Source organism: Microtus ochrogaster, chromosome 18 (genome assembly GCF_000317375.1).
Source record: "Microtus ochrogaster isolate Prairie Vole_2 chromosome 18, MicOch1.0, whole genome shotgun sequence".
Lineage (NCBI taxonomy): Eukaryota > Metazoa > Chordata > Mammalia > Rodentia > Cricetidae > Microtus > Microtus ochrogaster.
This window is the reverse complement of record NC_022020.1, coordinates 53,482,231-53,493,245: the sequence shown is the minus strand read 5'-3', so window position 1 is coordinate 53,493,245 and position 11,015 is coordinate 53,482,231. Positions and strand designations below refer to the sequence as shown.

Genomic DNA, 11,015 nt, shown 5'->3' with positions numbered 1-11,015 from the left:
ATGCCAAATCTGTCCCTGTGTCAGGCCCAGAGGCATAGTAAGCGCAAGGAACCATCACCAGTATGGCATTTAGACAACCAAGTGGGCTTGGGGGCGACTGCTGGTGCCGGGTGCTGAACAGAATACCCTTGCAGAACTCAACAGAGCTGCCTAGGATGGGAGAGGCCACATAGTTCAGCAGTACACAAAATAACCATCTTGCATTTTAAACAATTTATTGCATAAAATAAGGTATGTATCTGAATATACTTCATGCTACAGTGAAAACAGTCTAAATTGCTGACGCTGCTGGGAATAAGGCTAGCTCTGTATGACACTTGATGCGCAGTGCAGGTGTTTCCACCTGCCTCTCCAAATAACTGCAGTAGTGCACTGCTGGCTGCAGATCCTTGCAGCATGCCCCTTGTTAAATGCGTGGAACTCAGTAAACACCAGGGCACATTCCCCAAACCCTTTCTCGTATGACTCTGTAGGACTCTCAAGGATGTTCCTTGGGTATAATAGCCACCCATAAGTGACAAGACAACATACAGACCTTCACACAACATAGGTTCCCTCGTCCATATTTTAAACATTACGATAGTGCAACTCTTAAAGCATACCATCAACAGAAATTATTTCCTCTCGCTCCTCTATCCACTTTATACCTTGGCACACAAAACAGGAGTTTTGACTCATATTTTTAAAACAAAATAAAAGTTTCACACCTTTGGAGAAAAAGCAAACTGACTGATTCTTCCCCGTGATAATATATAATAATTCTTCCTTCTTTATTCAGTTAATTATAAAAAAAACAGGCCATTCTGGCCTCATTTATCTGCAGTCTCCTTTTGGAATTAAATAGGTCAAAAATACCTTTATGGGTCTTACTTTCATGAAGTCTTCCAAGCCTCCTCGGGTTCCTTGGTACGCCCTTTGCCAAGCTCATACCATCTCTAGCCCCGTCTCCACCCCTGCCCCCAAGATGAACACTGTTTGTGGCCAAACCGATGCAGGTTTGTATTGTCTCAGTCTTGTTTGCATGCAATTCCCAGGATAGGAATCAGAAACGAAGACCGTGTTTGCACATTTGGTTTTACTCAGCTGTACGACGTAAAGCCGGACAACACTGTGGCAGGGGGGCCAGCGGGCCTCTCTCTCCCTGCCGAGGTTTCTCTCTCCTAGCAAAGTGCGCTCTGAAGGGACTCAGACCAGGTTCCCAGGCTTCCTGTCTTTGCCCTTGATGGGTACTATTGTGCCCTCTGAGTTGTTCGACTGAAACTGTGGTCTGCTGCCCCTGTGTGCGTTGCTATGCTGGTGATGGAAGAATGAGGTGCCTGGGTAGTGGCCCATCACCTCGCTGTAGGTAGGGGGTGGCCCCTCCATCCTCCCGTTACTGCTACAGGTAGCTGCACTGATGCCCGAGTGGCTGCTTGGTGGGCATGGTCCCCCGTTGTACATAGAAATGTCTATCAAGTCACTGTCAAACACGGTTCGGTTGGGTGGGGCCCTCACGGACTCTCGGTTGAGTTCCATCTGCTGCTCTGGGTCCCGGAGCTGTAGGGTGCAGGGTCCCTGGTAAGGAGGCGGCTCTTCCCCATCTGACAGGGAGATGGTAGGAGGCAAGTCAATCTCGTGCTGCACGTAGGGGTAGGTGGGCTGGAAACGACTGAACGGATCCCGCTGGATGAAGGATGGGGTGGTAAACCTATCCCTGCCCCGTGGGGTACACATGATCTGGAAGGAAAAAGAAGAGGCCTGAGGACATTCTCAGTACAACAGTGACCAACAAGGGGATAGGCTCAGGGAAGCTCAAGCTTGTTCTGTGTTCACACCAGTTTTCACACCCCCTCACACCATTTCCCATGCAAAACTGAAAAGAACTTATCAGGAACTTAAAGGAGAGGGTGGAGTGAAGCCCAATGTGTATTAATATATCCGGGAAGGCTAAACTTCAGTAGGGAACAGTAGCTAACTGAAGGCTTGGATGTAATGGAGTTATTTAGGCCGGCGACAAGGATTCAAATGGGACCTCAGAGTGGAGAGAGCGGGGGACAGGGATGAGGCATGAAGCATGATGCTCTGTTGTGGCTCTGAGAACCAAGTCACAGGTGACCTCATCCAAGCCTCAGAGGCTTTACCCATAAAAAGAAGACAAGACAGGACAAGCCTCTTGCTTTCTTGGGACCAGACAGCTCTAAAACCCATGACTGAGCAAAGTGAGGCGGGGTTTCTGAGGTTACTTTTGTAAATAAACCAGAAAAGTGAATTTCTTTTGAATTTCTGGACTTTCACAGTTATTTCAATACACATTTGCTACAGTTATTTTTAGTTATTAATGTGAAAATTTCAAAGTAAATATAATTGTAGATTTTTCCCCCAAATTAACTCAAACCATATACTTTCTTTAAAACATATCTCTTGGGGTCTTCTTGGTAAAATGGTAGTACAGGCTGCCTCTATATGAGCAGGTGAAAGAGACAGCTAGCATAAGGGAAAATCAACATTACTGTAGACAGAAACACACCAGAAATCCACAAAGGATGTCAAGAGAGGGAGGGGGAGAAGCAACACAGAGAAGTAAGCTGAACATAGCGTCAGCTCCTCAGTTCCCTGACTGGCCGGCGAGGGACCCAGAAATTATTTTCAAAAGGTAAGCAGGAGAAAGACAGGCAATCCTACCCTCAGGCTGGGCCCTCAGTCCGCCAATCCCAGGCTTTAATGAGCTAGCGATTCCGTGAGCAGTCAGATCAGTGGCAGAGAAAAATCATTCTGTCACACTACACTGAGATAGGATCTATTGCTAAATACTGAGCTACCCCGAGGAACAGCGGCAGGTCAGCGAACCTCAGTTTGGCCTGACATAGGCCCTGGATGAGGGAAGGCCCAGAGAAGCAGCCGAGAAGAGCAGGATGGATAGACACTGACAGGCCAAAGGGGGTTGGCCACATGAGGCTTGGCTCATGCTACGATGTATACAGAAAGAGATCCCCTCTCCCTGGGTGGCTTGAAACAGATATCTTGGATTGAGAATAACCTTGGAATGAATGGTTCTGAATATGAGGCCAGTAAATGAATTAAATTCTTCCCTTCGCTGCTAGAAAGTTGGAGAACTCTGAAGTTCCAGAGGTGTAGTTGATACGACCAGCTGCAAACCTCCAGCAGGATGATGAACAGGAGATTTTGAATGTAGAAAGACAGGCTTCCCCTGTGCCAACCTCAGCACTGCTGCTCACTGCAAAGCTAAGTAGAGACGCCAGAGACTCCTGGCAAGTAAGGAAGACTGACAAGAAAAAGTCAGCTCTGTCAGACGCCATACACTTGGACCATACAGACTCGGCAACCGAAACACAAGTCCACAAGGCAACAGCCCCCTACTCCATGCATTTAAGACATGGCTGTCTCCGGTTTTCAACGCCCCAGAAACATGCTCCAACACCACACCTTTTCTTCACCTTTGGGATTTCTTTTATCAGTCAAAAACTATATATTTTATTTACTTGTGTGAGGGAGGGTACGTGGACCTCAGCACCTATGTAAAAGTGAGCCACAAGACAGCTTGCGGGAATGCGGTCTCTCCTTACATCACGTGGGTTCTGGGCCTCAGATTGGACAGCAGGCTCTTTACCTGTCTTACTGGCCATGCTTCCTTCTGTGGTTCACGATAGCAGGGCTTTTATTTGTACTGTATTCTTTAAATGTTTTTATTATTCCCCTTCACACACTTACCTATTTTTATTTTATGATAAATATTTTTAATAAATGAAGAGATATTTACTTTATGATTAAAAGATCATCTTTATGCATCTTTCAATTACTGAACACTATTTTGTTCTTCCTTTGGTCTCCTTATATCTGGTTTTGTTCTAGTTCCTCCCTTCCCCGCTCTGTATTTAATAGTATTTTTACTTTATATTATTTTTCTTGTTTTTAAGTTATAAAATTTACATATTATATTTACGAGCACATGTTCTCATTCACACATGGCACATGTGGAGGTCACAACAGTTTGCAGCAGTCTGTTCATCCCATGTGGGTTCTTGGGGTGAAACTCAGGTCGTCGGGGTTGGACGCAAGCGTCTTTCCCCACTGAGCCATCTTGACAGCCCTTAAATATTCATGGTGTTCACTCCCCTTGCACTTATCTAAGTCTGTTTTGAACTTATGCATTATTAAGAAATCCTTGTTTTCTCCTCCCCCAATCTCTTGCCCTTTAGTCCTTTAACAACAATTTCCCTCCACTCTCATCTTCTTGCTCTTTTATTTCATCTTGCTGCCTCTGGCTCTATCCTCTGCCTGTCTCTCCTCCACTTCATTACTACTTACACACTCGGTAGCGTTAAACCTATAGCACTGTCTACCATGGTTTTTGCTACTTTCAGCTTCATGATCATGTGTGTGTGTATGTGTGTGTGTGTTTTCTTAGACAGGGTCTCTCTTCATAACCCTGACAGTCCTGGAACTCACTCTGTAGACCAGACTAGCGTCAAACTCACAGAGATCCACCTGCCTCTGCCTCCCAAGTGCTGGGATTAAAAGCTGCATACCACAACTAGCTTATATATGGTCTACTTGGTGATATATTGGTGAGCTATCATTAATGTTAAGAGTATTTCCATATCATATATGGTATGTTGTTTCTACTGTTACAACAGTTTTATTTTTCTGTGTGGTGCTGGGAATTGAGCTCTCAAGAATAGGTTGCTTTATAAAATAACATCCCTACAATGCAAGTGATATCCAAACCAACAGGATGTGCACACTGCAACAAAGAAAAAAAACACACAAAAATAAAAAAAAAAAAAACATAAAAAGGCACAGCTGCAAAACCATGAAAAGGCTGCATGATTCCACAGAAGACTATAATTTAGCAACTGCTGAACTCAAAGGTTTGGAAACTGATAAAATGCTAGATGATGATTGAGGTTTTTTTGGTTTTGTTTTGTTTTGTTTTTGGTAAGAGAGAACACAAGATAATTCATCCCAAAACCTGGAAAAGAAAGCAACAGGGGGAGAAGTCAGCAAAGTGGACAAGAAAATAGGAATATATGTTTTTTAAAAAGGAAGGAAGGAGGAAAGAAAGAAAGAAAGGAAGGAAGGAAGAAAGAAAGAAGAAAAAAGTCAACATAGAAGAAAACTTCATCAAGAAAGCTGAGATATGGAGAGAAAAAAACCTACAAATGATGAAAGTACAAAATCCAAGGAATCAAGTAAAAAACACAATAGAAATCTTCACCCAAGCCAAAAAGGAAAAAAAAAAAAGATACAGAACAAGGTTGACAAAACACTACATTCAAACATAAACAGAAAAAAAAATTAACCAGAATGGTAATGGCTAAGAACTTTGGGACACAATCAAGAATCCCCAGAATAGAAAACAACAACAAAAAAGCATTGAGATAAACACTAAAGGCTTGGAGTATGGGTATTCAAAGAAACAGAAATTGTCCCAAATCTAGAGAAAGAGACAGACATGCAATAACACAGGCATTAAAAACTCAAAACAGACATGACCAGAGAAGAACTCCAGGACATTTTACAGCAAACACAAGGCAAAGAAGCAATTAAAAGCTGTATGGGGAAAATAAGAACTCACCTACAAAGGCAGGAACATCAGACTAACATCAGACCTCTCCAGCAACCCTACAAGCCAAGAGAGCATGGATGATATCTTTCAATCCCTGAAAGTAAAGAATTGCTGGTTGATATATCTAGAGCTGTTTTAAGGTTGCCAAGAGAAGTAAGTACATCTCAAGGCAAGCACAAACCAAAGCAGTTCTGATCTTTAAGCCAAAACCACAGAGGAGACTTAAAAGGAATGTTATGTGCAGAGGGGGGAGAAACCACAGGAAAGAATTAACTCACGAGAGAAATCGGTAAACAAGGGAGAACCAACAATAACCAGTTAGACTAACAACTAACAAAAGTGGTAGAGGGATTAGCAAATATCTCCTAATAATAACCTGAAATGTAACTGGCCAACTAACCTAATAAAGAGATACAGACTGGATGACTAGATAAAATATATATATACCAAAACTTCTCTTGTCTCTAAGAAACACACCTCAATGATAAAGACACCCACAGACCGAGAATCAAAGAGCTGAAGTCAATTTAACATGCAAATGAAAATCAAAAGCTGGTATGGCTATTCTGATATGATAAAGCAGATTTCCAATCAAAATTAGAAGAGATAAAGATTAATAATGTGTAATGTGGAATTATTAATCAAGAAGATATTATAAGCATAAATATATATGACAAAACAGGGGGTCCCCTAATTTCATAAAACAAAACAAAAAAGTCATAGATGATGATACAGTGTTGAGTGATTTCAATAACCCACTCCATCCCTGGATAGATCATCTAAGATGACTATCAACAAAGAAGATTCAGTGTTAAAGCACACCACGAGTCAGATGAACTTAACAGATAATACAGAATAGTTCGTGCAACAGAAGCAGAATACACGCTTTACTCAGGAGTCCATGAAATCTCTAAAAAGACCACAGTGGAGGCTACAAACACTAAAAAGTTGAAAGAATTTGTTTCTTATTAGATAATAGTCCAATGAAAAATAGAAAACAACAGTAAGAAAAACAAAACCCACACAAGCACATAAAAATCCCTCTCTCCTTTCTCTCTTCCTTTCTTCTTACCCTCTCCTCCCTCCCTTCCCATCTCTTCTTCCCTGCCTCTGCAGGCTGGCCATCAAGGGTCAAGTTCACGGTGCAGCCTTGTAGTTCTGACTTTGCTCCCACTCTGCCTCTGAGCACTGAGATTACAGCTGTGGATACCTGGATTACTCACTGCTGAGAACCAAAGCCAGAGTGACTGCTAGGCAAGCCCTCTACTGACTGAGCCACATCCCAAGTCCTAAACAACATACTCTTGAATGACCAATCAGCCCTTTAAAAAAAAAAATCAAGAAGACAAATTTAAAGCTCTGAAAATCATTTGAAAATGAAAGCAAAAGTTAACTTTTACATCCGGGATATGGAGAGGCAGTTCTCGGTGGAAATGCCATAACTGTGAGTGCTTACATTAACAAATAAAAGAAACTCAAAAAACCCAATGATGTGTCACCAAGGTCTTGAAAAATCAGAACAATGCAAACCCCAAGACAGTATAACAAAAACTAATGAAATGGCAATGAAAAGAAAAAAAAATATGTAGAATCAGTAAAATGAAGAATGGTTTAAGAACAATAACAAAAATAAGATGGATAAACCTTCACTAAATTTACCAAAACAAAAATAAGACACAAATAAAATTAGGATGAAATAGGACAAATTACTACAGATTTCAGTAAAATAATGAGAATCATTAAAAGTAATTTGAGAACTTCTATTCTTGGTAAATTTAAGAAAAATAGTTAAATTTATAGACATATAATATGATGTACAAAATTAAGTCAAGAAGATAAAAAAAAAAAGCAGACATAACAACCAATGAGATTGAAGCAGTAACAAAATGTCTCCCAACAAAGACAAGCCCAGGACCAGATGGGCTTATTATCAACTCCTACCAAACCTTCAAAGAAAAGCCAACATCAGTGCTTCTAAAACTGTGCCATAAAATAGAAAAGAAAGGAACATTACCAAGCTCATCCTACAAAGGCAACGAATACCCTAATAACAAAAGGGTATAAGGGCACAACAGAGAAAGAAAACTACAGACTAGTTTCCCTGATGAGCATAGAGCGAAGAATTCTCAACAAAATTCTGACAAACCAAATTCAAGAACACATCAACAAGACCAAGTTGATTTCATGCCAGGAACACAACATTGGCTCAACAAATGCAAATCAGGATGTATATAATTCAGCACAAAACAGATTTGAGGACAGAATTACATCATCAACTCAATAGATGCAGAAAAGGCCTTTAACGAGGTCAACATTCTTTCATGGCAAAAGCCTTGAAGAAACTAGAAATGGAAGGACCATACCTCAACAAAAGAAAAGCTATATAAGACAAACTTACAGCCAACATTATACTAAGTGGGAAGACACAGAGTATTTCCTCTAAAATCTGGAATGAATTCAAGGTATTCACTTTTTCAATTTCTATTCAATGTGGTGGTCTAATTCTTAGCCAGAGCAGTAAAGACCAGAGAATGATGTAAAGGGATCCAAACAGGAAAGAAAGAAGAGTTAAGTTACTCTGATTTGCAGGCAACATGATCTTGTATTTAAAGAACCATTTTTTTTTTTAAAACTCCACAAAGAAACCTTTAAGACTTGGTAAATGCTTTCAACAAAGTAGCAGGATACAAAATCAACACACCAAAATATTAGGTTCTATGTATATCAATAATGAACTTCCCCAAAAGGAACACACGGGGTGGGGAACATCTCATTCACGATAGCTTCAAAATAAAAACAAAACACCTAGGGTTAGCCAAGGAGATGGGGACTTCTAAAATAAAGTGGTTTTATTTGTTTGTTTGTTTTAGTGTGTGTGTGTGTTAAAAGGGTCTTACTCTGTAGCTCAGGCTGGACTTAATTTAGAGAGCTGCTTCTCCCAAGCGTTGTTATTAAAGGTGTGCGCCACTACATAAATCTGGCTTAAAGTGAAGTTTTGGAAGCAGCAAAGAAAGGAACAGAAGACATTAGACAACAGGAAGACTTTGCTTGCCTATGGACTAGCAGACTTACTACTGTGAAAGTGGCTGCATTATTGAAGACAATCTACACATCTAGTACAATCCCTAACAAAACCCAATGGCATTCTTCTCAGACTAGCAAAAACAATCCTAAAATTCATATGGAAGCATAAAAGAACCAAGATAGGCAAAACAATCATAGTAGAAAAAGTATAATTCCAGATATCAAATTATATAACAGAGCCATACAACAAAACCAGCAAAGAACTGGCACAAATACAGGCGTGTAAATCAACGAGATAATTAGGGGACCTAAATGTCTACAGCCACCTAATTTTCTACAGAGATGTAAAAAAACAACCCTTGGGGGAAAAAATATCCTCCTTAACAAATAATGTTGGGAAAAAACTAGATTTCTATATATGGCAGAACAAGACAAAATCCCTGCCTCTTATACTATACAGTAATCAATTTAAAATGGGTCAAAGACCTGAATTTTTATATTGCTGATGGAAAACACAGGTAAAACAAGTAGAGATAGATGGTGGCATAAGCAAGGCTTGCTAAAAGAATACCATCAACAAAGAAAATAATCACAAGAATTGATAGGAGGGAAAAAAACTACATGAAGTTAAAAACCCCTACACAGCAAAGGAAACAAGTTCCAGGGTGAAGATACAGACCACAGAATGGAAAAAAATATTTTCCAACTCCACAAAGACTGGGAATATCTAGACTATACAAAGAACTCTAAAAACTAAACACCAAGAAAGCCATCCAAACAATAAGTCAACAATTGAATGGACACCACTCAAAAGAGGAACTGGTTAATAAATACTTGAGAAAGTGTTCAACCTCCTTAGCCATCAGGGAAATGCAAAAGAAAACAGCATTGTAACATCCACCCTAGATAGGAACCCCACTCCCAACACAACTCCACCCCGTCACCTCAAGGCTAGGTTCCTTGAACACCTCAGGTAGAGACCCCACTCAAGCCCTGATGCCACCCTTGTCACCTGAAGAGCATGTGTCTGAGCACAACCCCCTGGTAGGGATCCCCACATCTGCTGCAGCTCAAACCCCACTGTCTTGAGAACCTCACTCCTTACAAACCTCACCAACTACCCACAGTGACTCCAATCCTTTACCTAGGACCACCAGCAGAACTGACTGAACCTTCCACAGATTTCTGGGAACCTGCTGCAGTGAGAACATTCTAACTCTATAGAAAGTTTCTGTACTCAGAAGCAAGCCATAGCCCTAGCCTCGGGTGATCTGGGACCCCATTCATGGACCACCACCTAGGAGCTCCAAAACTGAACTCGAAACACCAGCTGTTCCATAATCTGACAATTTGGGGTAATAGCAAACATAGATCCAAATGTCTACTCAGCAAAGGTAGGGCAATAGCCATACCAAAAACCACAAAACAAAGCAAAAAACAACAACAAAAGAAAAACATGACCTAACTTCAGGTACCTAAAGCCCATTGCAAAGCACAAATACCAGAAATAAACAAGACAGAATGTCTCCTCCAAAAACAAGGACTCCTATATTTATCTCCCCTTGGAAAGGCAATTTAATGGTTTCAAAATATTAATTATAAACATGCTCAAGCCTGACTCAAAGAGGATATGCATAAAAGCCAGTATGAAGACCACAAAAACACAATCTCCTGACTGGCACAAGGAAAAAAAATCAGGATATGAAAGAACAATTTAGTAAAGAGCATTTCTGAATAAAAATAAAAATGAACTGAAATAAAACGTGAAACGGAAAATTTAATAAGCCAAATAAAAAGCTCTGTGGAAAGCCTGGCAACCGAATGATCAAGTGGAAAAGAGGATATTAGTGCTTGAAGATACGGATAGCGAAAATAATCCTGAGCGATAAAAACTGCAGAGGTTACCCGCAGCCCAGATGTGAAGTTATACTACAGAAAATAGCATTGTACCAACATAGAAACAGACACACTGATTGACAGCACAGACTGAAGACCCCAATTAAGCCTGCACTCCCACAGCCACCTGAGTTTGGACAGGAAAGCCATCCGTGTACATTGTGAGAAAGACAGTATCTTCAAACTGATACTGATGGAACTGGAGAGCTCCATGGAGAAGGGTTAAAGTTGACCCTTATCATTTACCCTGCACCAAACTCAACTCCCAATGGACTAAGGACCTCAGCATAGCACTTGATACCCTGAAACTGCTCGTGAACAGAGTAGAAACTATGTTTCAAATCGTAGGCACAGGAAGGAATTTTCTGACAGGACCCCAGTAGTGCAGACCAACGATTGGCAAATGACACGAAAAAGCTGCACAGCAAAGGGCCACTACCATAGGAACAAAGAGACAGCTTACATCTTTGCCAGCTGTACATCTGACAGTCTTGAAACAAACACCCCCATTAAAACTGGGGCACAGAAC

General features: G+C 40.9%; 1 protein-coding gene across 8 annotated transcripts in view; it reads right to left on the bottom strand.

The window, feature by feature from the left end:
- Positions 1-198: 198 nt before the first annotated feature.
- Ldlrad4 (low density lipoprotein receptor class A domain containing 4) overlaps positions 199-11,015 on the bottom strand; it is a 313,809-nt gene continuing 302,992 nt past the window's right edge. For all 8 annotated transcript variants that reach the window (XM_026783320.1, XM_026783324.1, XM_026783322.1 and 5 more), the window contains one exon: positions 199-1,716. In XM_026783320.1, coding sequence (XP_026639121.1) covers positions 1,186-1,716 — 531 coding nt within the window. In that variant the 3' untranslated portion in view covers positions 199-1,185. The remainder of the gene's footprint in view (positions 1,717-11,015) is intronic.